The 19,952-nt window shown below is 32.3% G+C and overlaps 1 protein-coding gene across 1 annotated transcript in view; it reads left to right on the top strand.

The window, feature by feature from the left end:
* The window catches only part of LOC149423118 (tachykinin-like peptides receptor 99D), a 563,330-nt gene that overhangs the window by 458,589 nt on the left and 84,789 nt on the right, over positions 1-19,952 (top strand). Inside the window, exons 3-5 of the mRNA XM_089633048.1 lie at positions 7,905-8,060; positions 9,395-9,454; positions 15,697-15,847. Of these exons, the coding sequence (XP_089489174.1) occupies positions 7,905-8,060; positions 9,395-9,454; positions 15,697-15,847 (367 nt within the window). The remainder of the gene's footprint in view (positions 1-7,904; positions 8,061-9,394; positions 9,455-15,696; positions 15,848-19,952) is intronic.

Genomic DNA, 19,952 nt, shown 5'->3' with positions numbered 1-19,952 from the left:
ATAGGTACCTTCCTGTTATTACTATTTTTTTAGTTTACTTCAGTCGAAAAAAGTCTTATAATATTTAAAAAAAATATATTTACAAAATTATTTCAATTACATACTGCTATATTGAAGTATGAACGATGGGTCTCATTTAAATATATTTTTTTTCCTGAACACATCGCTAGGAGAACATGTGCTGAGGTATTCACGTGTTTTTGCAGTTAATATTGTTGTGCATTGATTATATTAGACCTGTTTTGAAAAATGTTTTCTTGTATCAGTAATTTATTCATGGATAAGTGGGTAAACTTACATTTCATTGTGTATTTTATAAAAATCACATATAAGGCCTATAATATCAAATACCTTGGTCTTACATTTGATCAATATCTTAAGTGAAATACCCATTACCTACTTATCGCGAATAAACATATTTATTTCTTCAAAAACATTAGAAACATACTAGACTCCAAATGTATGAAAATTGTTTATTACTCTCTTTATCAATCTATCATTGAGTATGGAATATTCGCATGGGCGCAACACTATCAGCTATAGATTCATTATCGAAGGCACAAAAATGAATTATGAAAGTTATTCTTAAAGTTCCCTTGATAACAAGTATTGCAGATATATTCTACAATTTCCATGTATTAGATATTCGACAAATTTACACAAAAACTATCTTAACTCATCTGTTTAAAAATAAAACACAGAAATTTTATGAAAATACCCAAAATATTGCAAACACGAGGCACAAAACCAAAGAACTCATACAAACACAACATTTGGTCAGAGAAATTTCAAAAACATTGCTTATAAAAATATAAAATAACCTACCTGAAAAAACAAGTCAATCGAATAATATTAACAAATAAAAAATCCTGACCAAACAATGGATCATCGAAAAAGGTCGTGCAATAATTAGTCACCTCGCCCGAATATAATCCTCTATCTTATTATAGTTACCACTACCTACCAGCCTGAAAAGTTTTGTCAAATATGTTTGCTTTATTGAAAAATTTACTTTATTTTAATATTATAAAATATTTGTAAACTAGTATGTCTCGACACAGGATTTCCTAGTGAGACAGGCAGAGCCAAAAAAATATATTTGAACCTTTTTACATAGATGCACATAATAAATAAATAAATTATGGAAAATTTCTTATGGTTTGTAAGCTTGATCAACAATGCCACATTATAGTCTTATAATTGGCTAAACACACACATACTTCTTTTTGTGTAACATTTTATAATACCTACTGTAACTCTATTGTAATTTTATTTTAGAATTTGTGTCAACCTGTGCACAATATTTTATTGTAAAATTTAACAAAAGATATTATGACCGCTCTTCACGGACTACAGCTGGACCACATAAGCAATTTGTAGAATCAAATCATTTCCATATGACGCCATCCGTGGATTAAAAAAAACACGTTCATTGTACAATACATATACTGTTAGCATTGTGAAAATTGATTTTAAGCCACAGCGTATTCACGTTAGTTATTTTATCTCTAATACACCAATAGTGTCTCAATTTTTTAGGATATATTGCATTTTTTGCACTACTTATACGGGTGTATCGGCACGTACCCGACAAACTTTAACCAGCTATTCCTTAGCACATTTGGATTAAAAAATGTTATGGGCACTTTTCTGTCCGGTAACATTTTTTTTTTAATAAAAAAATTACTATTCATATTGTCACCAATGTTTTATCCTGTGTCAAAGTTTGAAAACCCGTCTGGCAATATTTTGTTCGAGTTTCGTTGAATAATGTACGTACGTACCTACGTTGGCGCGCTTTTACAATCACAACGAAATGGCACGGCACCATTTGTCTCATTTTTAACTATTATTATTTAATGTGTACGAAAGAGCGAGGACACTTTTTGACACACTTGCTAATAACAGCTGTTGAACACGAGAAACAATGCAAATGACAGTGACGGAGTGTGGATTTTTTATTTATTTTTTTTGTTTTTAATGGAAAAAAATGTTATCGGACAGCAAAGCGCCCATAACATTTTTTACTCCAAACGTGCTGAGGAATAGCTGGTTAAAGTTTGTCGGATACTTGCCGATACACCCTGTATAGTAAAATTCTAAAATTTTATCGATTTATATGGTAATTTTTGTGTATCAGAAAGTATCGATAGATTACCGATAGATTATCGATAGTTCTAGATATTAAGGAACATGATATTTTCACCTACATATCTTTAAAACCAGATCTTGAATTGAATATTATCAAATGAAATCCTGAGAAAACTATTTTTAAATCTATACCCTGCTTATTATGCCAACGACGCGGTGAATTAATTATCCGTTGGGTGTTGTATAAAAACTCTCAATAAATATTTCTTAGTTCTATGAACCTCTTATAATAAATCAACACCAATATTTATAATTTATTTTAAATTAAATTTATAACCACAAGTAGATATTTTATTAGAAACTGTATATTTTAGGTAACTTTTTTTTTTTAATTATAATTTTTTCCAATTTATTCAAAGAAACGTCACTATTTTAATGATAATTTTTTTTTTTATACATCAGTTGAAATTTTTATTTTGTTTTCTTGAAAGAATGAATTAAGTGAAAATTTACCTCCCGACATCTGATATAGCTGAAACTCGCCAGATAGACTCGTTGTCGGTGATAACGCATTCAACAACTGTTTTTGGCACTCATGGAATCACACGCACACATACACGCGCGCACAGTCGCGCTCACACACGCGCGAAAAATAATCTTTACTTAACCATTAAAATGACTACCATCTTGAACCAGTAACGGAACGTACAAACAAATTGACAGGTAGACGAATTATAAAACGGTCGAAAAAAATAGGACTTAGCCTATTATAACACAGAATATTCAAGTCACCAATTTACAAGTCACTTTAGTGACTTAGCAGGGGTGCCCGAGTTCTCGGGGTGAGAATCGTCTAGATCTTGGTGGCGGATACGTCCGCCCATCTACGGTGTTGCGGGCCGGGTTTGGAGAGACTGGTTGAGAGAGATCTTTTAACCTCTCTAGCAGAACTCTCTCGACGCATTACCTTGCACCGCAGTGGGAAGGATGAATTCAAACGACTGTCCCTCCTGGACTCACTGACCCTCAGATTCATTCCTACCAACCCCTCATACATTATTAATTCACAGAAATTCGTCTCCTTCCTTTCCTTAAAAATACCTTACACACAGCATCCCCAAAGATTAAGGAAAGGAAGGAGTGGAAGTTCTGGGAAGGAAAAAGATACGTGAGTTGGTTATGAATCTGGGTTTCAGTGTGTCCAGTATTGACGGACGTTTGTATTCATCCCTCCTACTGCGGTACAAGCCGATAGGTTGAGATAGTCCAGAGAAAGGGAGAGATGTTTATTGGAATAATGGCTAAGACCATAACCAAAATTTAAGTATTTGTATTACGTATTGAACATTATGTGAATATATTTGTGGACATAATAATTTCAGGTCAAATTAAATGCTCTTTTCCTACACCACTCAACTTTAAAAGTATGAAAAAATATATTTTAAATGAAGCCGGGCTATTCAGAAATCTTAGGCAAAAAAATACATGTTAACGAGTCTGATATGTAAAAAAATAGTTCAACAGAACTACAAATAGGTACCTAGGAACAAAATTCATTTATAAATTACCAGAAAAAATAAGGCCCCTTAATAAGTCTAACTTTTAAATGACACTTATAAAACTCAAAAAATAAAATCATTCATTTAAACTAAAAAAAACAACAATGATAAAAATGTTATTTATAGCTAAATGAATTATTCCCCTCTTCCATACACAAAAGCATAGCTTTTTACCAGGGTACATCTTTAAAAGCCTTACGCAAATGATGGCAAAATACTTCCCACAAAACAATATTTCTGCATATATATGAAGTCCTCTTGTGTGTTGTCTATACCCAATCTTGTTATTACGCGCATTGACGAACATCATACGAATAAATAAATAAATTACTACAATATCTAAAATATTTAAAAAAAGTTTGATACACTTATACTGATTGACCAAAAAACTATAATTATAATGTACTTTTGTATATTTTACTATTTATCATTGCCATATCCGATTAAGGGTTGAATAAAAATATAGATAGATAATTGTGAAAATTAAATGTTTTTATTTATTTTACATGAGTTTGTTGAAAAAATTATTTTTCATAATAATTTCGAAATTAAAATATGTATGTAGTTTATATAATGACCATTCCTACTCCAATGTAAACATTTATCTCTTCAAAAAACAATAAAAAATTGCCGTGCGTCATAAATTTAATCACGACTTGACAATAAAATTAGGTCATTAATAATTCATATTACTTGTAAGGTTTATCCCTGAACAATATTCAAGTGAGCTACAAACCCAAGATAATTAGCCTAATAGAATTACCAAAATAATTAGATATTCGACAGTCTAAAACGACTTAGTAACACAAATGTAATTAATATAATTGATTAAAACCCTTGCAGACCATCCCTCTCCCCCTCGACCATATGTTATTTGCTTAAACCGTAGACTAAGAAGAAATTGTAGATACCAGTCTGAAGATGGCTTTGACGTGCTGAAACCGGTTACGGTTAATAAAATTAAAGTTAAAAAAGTTTCATATTTGTTTTATTATAATATATTAAAAATAAAAACGCAATGTTTAATCAGCCTCATTTTAAGTCTCTATTATAGTTTAATATTTGAAAAGGTTATTGTATTGTTTATTTGATTTTTTGACGCCCTTTTTAATTGATATGGAAACATTAATTTAATATTATACTAGATTCTTAAACACTTCTGGAAATGTCTGTAAAGAGATAATGTGATAATCTGAAATGTTTTGCTGGTTTACCAGAAATAAGTTCAAATCCACAAAGATCGCACTTCTATCGTTTGCCCCTTCATGAATATAATATTTACTCAGGTATCAGTCGCATAATAAATAAATTTAAAAACTTGAACTATGCAGTTTGTTCTTTCAGATATTTTGTTCTACTTGCCGAAATAAAATCAACTAATTTTAGTTGATTTTATTTAGTTTAGACAACATCAATTTTTGTTTTTTTGTTGTGCTTGTCGGAATAAAATCTACTAATTATAAAATGTGATTTTTGATTTGTTGTTCTGCTTGCCGAAATAAAATTTACTAATTATCTACGTTTAGACAAAGTCGATTTAAAATATGTTTTTTTTTAACAGATTAAATAATGTTTTCGAATTATTTGTTAGGCATTCGCAAAGAGGGACATCATTTTATATTCTGTATTCAACCATCCTAACTTGTAGTCGAATTTTATTTGTAGCATCTCTAAAAGTTTCACACTCTAGTAGAATAGTTTGGTGCATGACGCATGTATGAGCCAATACGCGGTGCTCCAAGCTCATAATATTGAGAAACTTTGGGGTTTTTTACATGGCAATTTTTATGAAATTATTCATAATAATTGTAATTAATTAATTAATTCTAAAAAAAACTAACACAAATTGCCCATTGTAATCGTAGCAAGCAAATGCATGTGCACGTAATGCACGTATTCGGATACCAAAAAGGTCACTTTCACGTTTCGAATCTTAAATATTACAGCTGACTGACCGCTAAGATATATTAATTACAAAGGTGTATTTATTTTATGTGATTGTTACTTTTATTATTAAGGCACCAGTGAATAAATATTTGTCTATTCACACCCCAATGTTTGGCTCTATGAGTGTGGAACACGTCGTTTGTATGATGTCCGCGTGGTGGATGGACTTGCAGTTGGCTTGTATCTTTAACACCTGAACACCTGAGAGCCATGAGAAAACTTATCTATCTTAGATGATACCTACCACCTGACATAAATTAAAAGTAAAACAACTACCTATTGAAGATAATAGATTTATTAATGTTGTGTTCCCACAAACAGTGTTCTCCAAATCGTCGTGGAATGAGATTTTAAATAATAGTTTCTTGTGTTTAAATCAGGGATTTATTGATGCTTCACTTATTACAATGGTGACTCGATAGTCGACCTAACTAGAAGCTGGCTAATTGAGATCTGAGAACAGTAAGTTTGACTGGGAGCATTCTCACTGGCCCTGGCGACTACTGGCCACTGGCTGCCATCTTGCGGACTTCCAAGCAAGCTCTATGCAGCTCTAGCTCAAGCAAGCTCTATGCAAGCTCTATGAGTGCATCTGTGAAGCTCTTACTTCCCAACAACTAACAAAATATGTGAATAATATCTTGCAAGTTGAGTTGCTGCGAACAACATGCACTGAAGATTGTGTGTATTGGTGAATAAGTACATGGAGAAAAATGAGTATGGCTGATTTATTATAATACTGTTAAACACGTGATTACAATTCATTTCCTAATTAAATATTAGTCCATTCAGAATATATCGGAACACGTGTTCACGCAACTATACTTTTTCTGATAAATATACATACGAAATTCCAAAATATTAGAATTTTTATGAACATGTGTTCCCAAATTCTAATAACAATTTTTTCAGATTTTGAATAAATAGCAATATTTTAAATAAGTTATGTAAGTTTTCTCCGTTTATCTATGGAAAGCATCATTGATTAAAAAAATGATAGGTCCTGTTAAAAGCAGATTCCATGTAGGTGCGTTTTAGCTTTAAATCAATTTGTAATAACCTAACAAGCTTAATTAAAATGACATTTGTCCTCTTCTCCTGATCAAAATTTGTTCAAAAACTGAACGGCCATTTGTTAACTTTGTCACACGTGAATTTCTGTGGTAGAAGTTTTTTTTTAATTTAAAAAAATATTTAAAAATGTTTTGAAAATTTTAAAAGTTTAAGCGACAGTTATTTCACAGATTTTGAACAATTTATCGGATTTGAAAGTTAATTAATATATCACTGGCTGTATGTAACCTGCCACGCGTAGCTGTATTTACATCCTTTGGCACTGTTTAAAAAAAATGTTGTCCGACAGATCACGCTGCTTAAAAAAATTATGTTTTTTCTAGTCACAGGTGACATCTATATAAAATAGGTATATAGAAAAACAGACGCGCATTCGAATGCAACGTTGTGTCAAAAATTAATAGCAATGGCGAGATTTACGTTTTTGAACGAACGAACATTAACATTTTCAATTATATAGATTAGGAGCCATATTAACCACCCTATTTAACAGAACTAAATAATAATAGAACTTGAATAGAACGTTCAAACAATTTGAAAATTAACTTTCAAATTGAATTAATTGTTCTAATTCTGTGACATTAAAACAATTAATTAATGGACCTTAAAGTAAACATTTTATTTTGTTTGATTTTATATTCATTTGAATTTCACTGGAATTTTATCAAGCTTTTTTTAAAGTTTACAGTTTAAAGTAACTCTTTGATAATTCCTCCAGAAGGCGAAAATATTCACTCGTTAACTAAAGACAATGTTGGTATGTGTGTGCCCTACAGACTCGCCCGGTGGTGGCCACTGTGATGTGGGTGGTGACTAAAGCATGATGTCTCAGAGTTGTGTGTGTTGTTGTTACAGATACTCGTACATAGCCATCATGCGGCCGCTCCGCCCGCGGGCCCCCAGGAGGGCAAACCTGCCGTTGGCCGCGGTGGTGTAGGTGGTGACTAAAGCATGATGTCTAAGAGATATTTGTGTTGTTGTTACAGATACATGGCCATCATGCGGCCGCTCCGCCCGCGGGCCGGCAGGAGGGCAACCCTGGCGATGGCCGCGGTGGTGTGGGTGGTGCCTAAAGCATGACGTCTAAGACTTGTGTGTGTTGTTACAGATACATGGCCATCATGCGGCCGCTCAGTCCGCGGACCCGCAGGAGGGCAAACCTGGCGATGACCGCGGTAGTGTGGGTGGTGACTAAAGCATGGTGACTAAGAGATTTGTGTGTTGTTGTTACAGATACATGGCCATCATGCGGCCGCTCCGCCCGCGGGCCGGCAGGAGGGCAACCCTGGCTGTGGCTGCGGCGGTGTGGATGGTGAGCGCAGCCCTCGGCTCTCCCATGTTACTGTACTTTACCACTGATGAGGAGGTTCTTCACAGCGGAGACTTGCGGTAAGCCTTTATTTATTTTACTCTAGTAATAATTTGTCTTACATTTGCTATATTTCAACTTGAAAGGTTATATTAATATTTTTTTTAAATACTCAAACTTTAAACAGATTACTGCAATTATCTACTACAGTTCTGCTGCTTAGACCTCCGGTGTTACCACTATTTCTGTTAACTTATCGTTTATAACAAAACGAGAGGTTATTTATAATGGACTCATGGAACCATAAATATGTAAAGAGAAAAGACAAATTTAAAAAATGAAAAGATTTTTCTTTTGTGAAAAACAAACTTTATACACACTATAAGTATTTAACCCCTTTGTACTTATTATGGGTATTTTAAGATTTTGTCGTCAAATTCATGTGTGAATTATTTAGAAATATTGCAGGTATAATAGTGTAGTAGTTTTTAATAAAAAAATATAAATTAATTTTAGGTAGAAGATAGATTCGCTGTTTTTGAACATATCCCAAAATAAACTATACTGTTTTTGAAAAAAAATTAAAACTATTTCATTTATAAAAACCTCTTTTTTTACCTCTTTTATTTAATTCATGTAATTATACTTAATAAAAATTACAAGCTTTGACAAACCTTTTGCAAACATTGAAGCAATGGCGGTCGTTGACTTTTTGTAATTTATTACAATTATTTTTGTAGTGTCCATAGTAAACTTTAAATAAAAATACAAAGTCTTTCTAAAGGTTCTTAAATCATACATCTTACCGTAATAACATCGAAATATTTATGAGTCCGTCTCAATTAGTACCGTAAAGGGCACAAAAAGACTACTACTATTGATGTACTGTGTACTAAAAGACACAAAAATACCAGAGGGGTTAAAGAAAGTATTTAGTACAAATTTTAAATTTTCCATTAAAAATACAGACCGAAAAAAACTGGAAAATCATACTGAAAGTCACAGCTCACCGACGATAAATTGTTATTGTCCCAATAAGAATTGATAATAACTCTGGCAATGAAATAATAATAATCGTATACTTTTATAATAGCCTGTGCTAAATGCCTCAAAATATTCACACGCTTGCATTTTTTTTAATATAGTATAGAGCATAACGAATCATTACTCGCAATACTTTCCATAAAAAATATAACTGTAAAATGTATCCATTTATAGTATCTAATTGTTTTGATAAAGTAAAAAGGTGTTTTTACGTTTGCCAAATTGCCTCACAGCTGTTGTAATGATTATTGTTAGTTTTTATTTTATTTTTCTTAATTTCCACGCTCCGTAAAAACAAATAAAATTCTTCATGGGAATTACCTCCAAGTTGGTAAAATTGCTCTGGTTATCTGTTTTATTCTGTTTTCAGGAGAGTTTGCTACGCCGAGTGGCCAGATGGGCAAACGAATCATTCCAGATACGAATACATGTAAGTTTATTTACTCCACTAACTATAATTAAATAATACTGTGTACAACTAATGTAAACAAACATATTTTGTTTATTCAAATAATTCTTTAGTTGCTGTAAGAAATGTTGATATATGACATTCACACATCTTTATTTCAAACTCTTCCTAGTAATGAAAAGGGGCAATTCAAGTATTGATTGAGTTCACTGTTCTTCTGAGAATAATTGAGTCTATGGCATCACAGTAATTTGGTCTATCTATTACAAAATTTATATAAATAACATTCTGTGAAAAAATTTGTGTTCTATAAATTTTAAATTAAGTACCCCACAACAATACATTAATTATCCTATTAAATTCTCTAAAAATGCATGCATTAGAATATTGGCGTAAAATAACTGATTTAACTAACAGTTAGACTGTTTCAAACTCCCGCAAATTACAAACCTGCACATACCCACAAGAACAACACGACACAATACTTTATTCTACTGCAGAATTTATGCCTAAGCGCAACTGTTTGCTCATTCTCCGATACCAATATTTAGGTGGTATTGACATGTTGAATGTTAACTTGGTGAATTTCGTGAATCATATTAAAAACCTATTCTAACCATATGTTAAGCCTTTGGTTATATCCTTGTTAACCTATCTGATCACCGTCCTTTTTAAAAAAAATATTTCTTATGTTTTTATTTCATGTACATGTTCCGTTATCTATTGTATTTCTTGTATTATTTCTTTATGGTGTTCATTTTTTTCTCATGTCGAAATTACACATCAATATTTATGTTCAAGCTATTCTCCGGTGTAAAATAAAGTAAATTCATATATAAAATCTCCGAGTTGGTACGTTGTGAGATTGAAGAATGTGCTGAGGGGTAGTTGGGAGATTGTAAAGAGAATGATCACTAAACACGGCTAACGTCATTTCAAGCTAAGTTTCGATTCTGAAGGGTGGTGCAGCGCATTCATATAAAAAATATCACTCTGGGTACCGATTCTCCAAAGTACATATATTGGTCGAATTTCTTATTCGTCAATCTGAAGTTACATACTTACATACACAAAACCTGAAAATCATTATATAACGAGTAAGTCGAACCACTCGTTGTTCGATTGGTTATAAAATACCTACCCCCTTAATTATAATCTTGTTTTAGTTTTTACATAACAATAAACAATCACTTATAATAAATTAGTGGATGTGAATCAGTTGTTTGAAATTTAAAACATGTTTATTGGTACGGCCCCTAGCGTGTTCTATGAAAATTCAAGATTGCTACGAACTGGAGATGCAAAATTATCCTAATAAATTTAGACAAACTTGTTATTCAAATGCTTTATTTTTCATTTACGGTAATTTTAATGTTTTTTCTCACAATTAATGACGTTTTAATATGTATAGAAGTGCTGCAGAAATCTCAAAGTGACAAGCCAAAAGTAGTGCTTTCGATTTTGTACTTTCAGTACTAAACTGCCACGCGTCGCGTATGGTCGTGTGCTACCTCTAAGTAAATTTCATTTAAAATTGTCAAAATGCTCTCGCGTGTGATGAGAAAATATTGTGATTTATGAATTTTTGATGATGTACAAAAAAATATTTTATTATTATAAAAAGTACAACTATTTCGTTTGTTTACCGAAGATTTTCAGCACCATTGGGGAAAGTTAGATAGCGAACGTACCAGCACATAAATAAAATAAATAAGGACCTCATAGCAGGAGGTCGTTTCATACAGTATTCCCTGTTCGTATAGTAGTGTAAGCGAGTAAGCGTGTCATCTCAATCTTGCGGAATGCAGTCATTGACACAAATACGAAAATACGGCCCGCTATCGTTTATTTCGTTAATACGCCCATATTCTCTGTGTGAATGTCTATCTTTATCATACATGAACAATATTTGAATTAAGAATTTACTGGAAATAAGGGTGTTTATCACTTGGCACATTTTATTTTGAGTTTGTGAGACAATAGCAAGTCTAGATGTATTGTAAAGTCATTGCTTACAGTATTTAGTATTTTTTTTATTATTATATTATTTATTAATGTAACTGAATGAGAATGAAGTCCTTTTAAACTGCTATATAACATATTCATTATCATAATAATAACGTGTTCATATTAACAACCCACTTTATAGTTTTAAATTTCGGATCTATACCTACATATTTTTTTTATTTTTTTTATTTATTTACAAAATTTTTGATACATATACAATTCAGGTACATACATAGTAATATGGAATGAAAGAGTAACAAAAAAATCCCACAAAGGCGAAGCCTGAGCGTGGGTATTATAGTGTAAGGATAAAACAGTGGTGTTTAAAATTTTTTTTTTTTAAACTTGTAAAAAGTATCTATAGAGATCAATGTGATTGGTTTTTTTTACAGAAGTTTCTATTTTTTTATTCTTTTATTTTACAAATACACACACACACACACAAAATATTATTAAAAATATTATTTAGTATTATTATTTTGAATCAAAGACATAGATATTGATAGCAAATAAAATTTAAAAAAAGAACAACACAAAATTAAAATACAGATCAGAAAAGGTACAAAGCAAAGTGGAAATTATAGAGAAAAATAGATAAATACAAAAAGTCTTTTTCACGTAAACATCATTTCAGCACGCATTTCCTTCTGTTTGGTAACATGTAATTTTTAAGGACATTGTATTCTTATGTTCGTTGATCGTATTTATTTTAAAATCTGGGTATAATGGTCCATTGTTTGCAGTTAGTCTTGAATTAATAGCATCTTCCACTATTTTGTTAAATTCACGTTTATATGTTCGCTTACTCACAATTTTAAGAAAAAAAAAACTAATTAAACGAAGTATTGCTGCTGTCAGGAATGCGTATTTAATAGTGTGCCTAAATAGTTAATATTTTACTAAAAAATATTTAATCTGTGTCCTTTGCGATCGAAGCATCTTTACCAATCGATCACTCGGTTCGTACTTGTATTCATGAAATGTTCTCAAATTCTTTGTTCCATTAATTCCATCTAACCACTTTATAATAATGTCCAACCATTTAAAAGTTTAAAAAATTTCTTAATTTTACATTAATAAGTACGTTTATATCGGCATTTAATTCTATTCAAATCCTTAAATTTTAACTATGAATAGTAGAGGAATGCTGTCAAAAAACGTTGATCCTAAAAAAAATTTTAAACACAGAATAAGAAAAACATGCCTCATTTTGTCTGGTACGTGACATGTTGTCATCATCCATTATCTACTACGACATAAAATTTTTCCACATGCCTTGCTTTAAACAAACAAAATAGGGTAATTTGAAAATGGAATAATACATACCTAATGTTATTTCCTTGGGAATAATTTTGTTACGAAGAATGATTGAAAAAATGGTACGGCTGAATCTTCAAGACAGCATATACATGGTGTTAGAAAACTAGTAGTGGTACAAGCGTGAAATTGGTGAATATTATATCACATACAAAAAAAAATGTATTTTAAAACATATCTGATACCATTAGCGACAGATTTTTTTTATTTGTCCTAAAAAAATCGGGTTCGATTTACTCGATAACGAAAACTCGAATCAACGAATTTATACCGCGGAATCGACTCTAAATGTAGATTCCTCCAATATACCGCGCTTGTACGAATTTCTGGACGCCGTGTATTCATCAAAAAAGTCTGGAAAATTATTAAAATGGAACATTTTTTGTCGTTATTACAAAAATTGTTGAAAATTATTAAAATGGAACAATTTTTGTCGTTACTACGGCAACACCGAGTTACATCGATTTTAGATCAAATTATAGTATTTTCAAATGTGGAGTTAAGTTTGAATTCCAAATCTGACAGATTGACAATGGACAGAAAAAATGGTTTCAATTTTTTATTGCTAAAAGTGCCCGTTTCTTCTCCATAGTTGTTGCTCTGATGTAATGTCTATTGAATGCCTTATTTGATCATGAAGGTACTCATGCTAAAAGTGTTAACAAGTTTGAATATTAGGTACCACTAATTTCTAAATCCCGATATATATCGATGTAAATATATTCACTTAACCATGCTTTTTTTTAAAATACTTTATTTTTCTTTCAACCATTTTGGTGTTGCTAATTAAAATTATTGGTAATTATTCGGAATCGCTGGGCAAGGATTATATGAAATATTTTTAAATAAAACCTTCTGATTTACCTTAATTACTATAAAAGGAATCTGACTGCATTTGGGATATTTTTAATTTTAGCATTTTAATTTTTAATTACGTAAATCGAAAACTCACTCTCGTTGTATGGGATGACAGCTGGAATGGTTTCTGTTGATAAAATTTTCTTTTGTTTGTATTCCTGATACGAGTGGCTATATTTTTTACCATGCGCAAATTCTAGGTAGGTACTATTTTAGCCAAACTCGAAAAATAAAATAAAGATATTTAGGTATGTTTTATAAAATAGAAAAATTAAAAAAGGTGAGGTTATTATAGGTTAGGTTGGATTATTATAGGTAAGGTTGGTTTATTATTAGGATTTAGGTTAGGTTAGGATAGATTGGATATTATAGGTTAGGTTGGATTATTATTAGGATATAGGTTAGGTTAGGTTAGGTTGGATTATTATTAGGATATAGGTTAGGTTGGATTATTATAGGTTAGGTAGGATTATTATTAGGATATAGGTTAGGTTAGGTTAGGTTGGATTATTATAGGTTAGGTAAGGTTGGATTATTATGGGTTAGGTTAGGATTTAGGTTAGGTTAGTTTAGGTTTGATTATTATAGGTTAGGTTACTATAGTTTAGGTTAAATAAAACAATAATTATAATATTACCTAAATATAAATAATTTAAGTTTTTTAAGTAACATAAAAATATTTTATTTTTCGAGTTTGGCAAAAACAGTACCTAACTAGAATTTGCATTCCGAAATGATTCAAATTCTAGCTACTCGTATCAGGAATACCAACCAGAGAAAATGTCATCAACAGAAATCATTCCAGCTGTCATCCCATACAACGAAAGTGAATTTTCGATTTACGTAATTAAAAATTAAAATGCTAAAATTAAAAATATCCCAAATGCAGTCAGATTCCTTTTATAGTAATTAAGGTATATCAGAAGGTTTTATTTAAAAATATTTCATATAATCCTTGTCCAGCGATTCCGAATATTTACCAAATTATTTATACATTCGCAGCTTCGTCCAAAATTTTCTAGACTTTCTTGACGGTCTATAAATCTAATGTTTATTTGAGGATATTTTTCTGTGAATAGTGTTAGGAAATTGGTAATGGTATTATGAGTAACAGAAATGAGACAAAACAAAACATGACAAGATAATAAGTTAAATTAGATTAGGTTTTATTCTTTGAGAGGAAGACAGGGCACAGTCAAATACTTGAGTCGGGTCAAGTCAAGAATAACAGAACAGTGCGACTGAACAAATGTGAAGCAAGGAGTGTGGGGCGGTTTGTCCTTTCTGCCTGTCCCTGCGGGAAAACAGCCTGATGTGTAGTTATTTTATTTAGGTTAGGTTAGGTTAAGTTTAGTGTAGGTTAACTAGAAAGGCCCCAGCTATCTAGCTTTATTATTCTAAGTAATTCAATGTAATTGGATATACTCTCTGAAAGATTAGAAGTGTTTTTTTATGTACATATAAAGCCACGTATAGGAAGTATTTATCATATTGCCCAGTAAAGGTCTTAAAGAATTCATTAGACCAATGCTGAAACTTGAAGAAAACCAATCAACTATGCATAATTAACAATGCACAAAAATAAAATTGAAGTTATTCTGAAAACAGAACTAAAAAAATTACCTTTATTTTAATTTAATTTAGTTACCAAACTCTTTGGAGGAATTCTAAGTAATTCACTATAGTCAAAGTAAAAAAAATTACGTATCATAAACTACTTAAAGCATCTGAAAGCTGTAACATAAAAATTGAGTTACAAAACACCGCTAACTATGGTTTACCGTATACAACTTAATCAATGTCCTGATTTAAAAATATTATGTGATTCCCAGAAAGAAGAAAGGTAAGGAGCGTATACCATGGTGCCTAAAAAAGGATTAAGGTAGGTTGGGTTATGTTAGGTTGGATTATGTTCAGTTGAGGTTAGGTTAAGTTTAAGTTAAATAAGGTTAAATAATCTTAGCTTAGGTTTGATATGTTCGTTATTTTTCTTGAGTTCCGTTTTGTTAATTTTCTGTTTTTGAAAAATGATACCGCTGAATCTTCGACACGGAATTTAATTCGGACGTTTTTATTTTCAGATATAACGTGGCTTTCATCATCCTCACGTACTTCCTGCCGATAGGTTCCATGACCTTCACGTATGCCCGCGTGGGTGTGGAGCTGTGGGGATCGCAGAGCATTGGAGAGTGCACCCAGCGGCAACTGGAGAATGTCAAGAGCAAGAGAAGGGTACGTTTACAAATTACGCGCTGTATTAAGCTAAGGGGTTGTTCATTTGTATTAAATTTTCTACAATTTTTTTACGTGTGGATATTATTTTACTACGTCATTAACATTATCGAGGCTTCTGACTCACATAGTGTTCTCATTTTTGTCATCTGTTTTTAAATTACAATATTATTATATTGTTACTATTATATCTAATTTTCTTTCAAAAGTATCTAGTCCTCTATGTAAGAATTCACTATAAAATATTTCACCATTCTTGGCTATGGCGTAGAACTTAGTTGAAGCTATTAAATTCGGAACTTTCGATGGTCATCAATATTGTCACTCTCTGTTGTTTGTATTTAAGGCACATCTTCAATTTGTTCACATATCGAGGAAATTGAAGAATTAGGGTGGCCTATCAAACACAATATTCTTCCCATTACTTCATGTCCGAATCCAAGTATAAAAATGATTCTCATATCTGATCTATTCGGATTAACTTAAGTGAACTGTATCAAACTCCATTGTTAGTAGAAAAGGTTTCAAAATGATCTTTCCACATTTATTTTATATAATATTGATCACATTTTATGCTTTTGACTGTCCAACTAAGAAGGATTCCCGTTTTAGGACAGTCAAATGTACAGGTTTCATGTTATCCTAGACGAATACAGGATTTAAGACCATATAAAATAAGTATGTTAAAACGAAGATATATAAAATATACACAAAAAAGATACATAGAGGCGTTCGTGATAAATAATTATCAAATTATATTTTTAGTAACATTTCGGAATCAGTCCTGCCCAGATCACACATCGAATTTATTTGTTTGTGGTAATATTCAGCAATTGGCGTCCAGTCATATACGTTTCCATTTACACACCTTCTTTTGCCATCAAATCTGCTTCTTTATTCTCTTGTATCCCCCCATGAGATGGAATCCATTGCAAATATATAAATACACCTTTCCGCCATATCCCACGGAGTAAGAAATAGACAGAGCTGCCTGTAATGGCGAGGGGAACAAACCAAGTTTTGAGAAGGATGGGTAATGGCATACGCGTGTCTTTGTCAATAAATGAATCTGGCAGAATACAAGCACTTCGCATTATGACAATTTAGTGCGCAAATATAAAATCTAGTTACTGATTACTAGTTATTTTTACAATGGTGCGCAAATTGCTGGCTGCGTGAAAAACTTAACTATACATCCCGAATTGGGTAAACATAAATTGGATCTTGTTTCCAAACCTTAATATTTTGCTATACCATGTAGTTATATACTTAAAAATGCTTTATAATTTTTCAACCGCACTCAATTTTAGCATCGCTACACCAGGCGATTCGTTTTAAAATGAAGATTCAGATCCTGCGTAGAAAAGTCCCACGGTGGACTGCGCAGGGTCTAGTTATTTTAATGCGCTCTCTTCGGCGTTGAACGTAAGAAAAATGTCGTATATATTTCAAAGCATTCTCGAACCCTCATGGTGCCAAAAATATGGTGACGTCATATCTGAATTACATGTAAGGGCAATTCTATATATTCTGAGGTCAGTGGCTGTAACCTCATTATTTGCTATGCAATATTGTAGGCTATTTTTCATTACCTTTATATCCGTACTAGATATTATATTTATTTATGTCTATTCTTGAATACACATTTTACAAATGATTACAGTGGTTTATATTGTAGTACAGAGAAAAGGTATAAAAAATAATATAGGTTGATATAGGTAAAACTCTGTGTGAGTGATATTGTATGTTACGTAAACACCTCACAAGGAGAACCTGTGCTGAGGTGTTAACGTGTTTGTGATTAAGTGTGACAGGTATTTATGTGTTGTAGTAGAAACTTTTTTTTTTCACAGACATATATTGAAACATGAAAACACACATTTATATGTGAGTGTATGTATTTTTGGATAATTCTTGAAGAACGTGTATAATATTTAATTTTACTTACTATATTTTAGTTATGTTTGGTTTGGAATTATAATCTTTTGAAGTGAATATCTTGATTTTTTATCCAGGCTACGATATGTTTTTTGAGAAAGTTTGTAGATGTATTTGTAGTCATTAATTGTTTCAAAGTAATGGGCATACTGTTAAAATGTTTGGTTGCGTAATATTGAAAGTGTCTTTGTCCATGTGTGGTGTGTGTTATCGGAATGTTCAGTGTTTTATTTGTTGAAGACCTGGTTTTTATTATGGCTTTTAGTTGATATTTGTTATGCCTTTTGATTATAAAAAAAATCTGTTTGGTCGGGTATTTTGGCCTCAAATCCAAATTTAAGTTTTGTATTAAAAAGGCTGCGCAGCCGCTACTTGTAATGTCACAGTTTTTTTTCACTTATTTTTAATTGCATACTCGTGTTTGCAATTGTTTTATGGTGTATATATTTTAAATTAAGAATATCTGAGCAACAGTCACTGAACGCACTACAAGTCTAAGTATCGACTCCGTCTGTAAAATTTGTTGCTACCTGTGATGGTTTTCGGCCCTTTCAATGAGAATATCTCCTTCTGCCACTTATAAATTGGCAATGGCTGTTGCCAGATCAGCTCTCGCATCCTATCGACATGCAATAGCAGCTAGGGAGAGAGGTTTTAATTAAGTTTTGTTTATGGTTTTATTATACAATTATCGACTGAGCATAGAGAAGTCCGGTTTTATCTTGACAGTTTTGAATTTCGTCTGTCTGTAAATATGTTTGTTCCGTTTCCGTTTTCGAAAATCTGCTGCATCCACTTAAACATTCAAGCAAGCCTTACTTTGACCAAATGGCTAAGGACGGATTGTTTCACAAATTTGAAGTTGAAAGTTAACTTTGAAATTTGATGAATTGTTCAAATTCTGTGAATCAACCAATCCTATCTTTGACCAGGTGACTTTGACTATGGTTCCGTAAAGATTCTTTTTTCAAATGTGAAATTGTCGTATACGGATTATCATTAAATAGGTAGGCATTAAAGTTGTAATGGACCTGTTTGGGGTAAAGGAACGTAAAGAATTTTTTTTTTCATAAATTAAAATACGTTCAGAGAATAGGGAGGAACGAACAGACTATGGACATCTTTGGGACATACTAGAAGTTTTATTATAGAAACCTACGTCGGTAATAGGTGTTAACCACGTAATAATTGAAAAGAGGCGTGATGGAGCTCAACGAATCAGATCATTCCCAAAATCAATTAAATAATTTTTCGCCAATCACGGAGACTAAGGGCGGTCTAAAGACACGAAACACTCTAGGTTGATTTACTGTTGAGCTAACCTTGGGATCCGGTCTCACGATGCGTGTAAGGGCACTTGGAGAACGACGATAAATTTGCATTCTAAGGTAGAAACGAAGCGATACCCAACCAGCGATAACGAAACAGGGGGGTGACGGTTTGGCGAAAGAAGATGGTTTTTTAGAATGTTTTGGTCCAGAAGACATATTACGAGGTGATCCTCATAGAGAGAATTGTTTACGATCGCTGAGGTTCTGAGTGCTATTTCAAGTGTTGACAATGGACACGAATTTTAACTTAAGATGGGATGTTTGGCCGAAATTGCCTAATTATATTAACACGGGGGAGATGCAAGTTGGGTAATTAAGAAAAGACATAAAAGTTAATGGGTCACGAAGTCTTTGATTAACGATCAAAATTTTACGACCTTTTTTTGCGCGTAAACAAAGTTACGAGGATAATATATTGAAATTCCTGGATGGAGCGAGAAAGGGGTATATGGGTTGGGCTAAAACTAGACGCAAAAAAACTGTAAAAACAGGGATGTACTGGGCGTAGATCACCGAAAAGGAAGGACCAGGAATCGAAAAGAAACCCGAAAGGTAGTTTAGCTCATGATGGAAGAGGTGTCACCGACTCGGGTAGTGGACAGCGATGGGTTACGAAAAATTACCAGAAGATATGCGGCGGATATCACGAAAAGAGTCAAAACAGGTAGGCGAAATTACAAAAAACGTGTCGAATCAAATTTTGGAACGAATGCCTACGTATGTCATCACCGAGAGGAAGGTATATGTGTCCTGGGATCACCCACGGATCGTGTAGACACCAATCAAATGCTAGAAGGCAGCACACAAGGAAGGATACTGGATTGCGCAAGCGCTGG

Source organism: Hesperophylax consimilis, chromosome 6 (assembly GCF_061612785.1).
Source record: "Hesperophylax consimilis isolate HC1 chromosome 6, BYU_Hcon_1.0, whole genome shotgun sequence".
Lineage (NCBI taxonomy): Eukaryota > Metazoa > Arthropoda > Insecta > Trichoptera > Limnephilidae > Hesperophylax > Hesperophylax consimilis.
The sequence above is the reverse complement of the archived record's forward strand: the minus strand, read 5'-3'. Positions and strand labels throughout refer to the sequence as shown.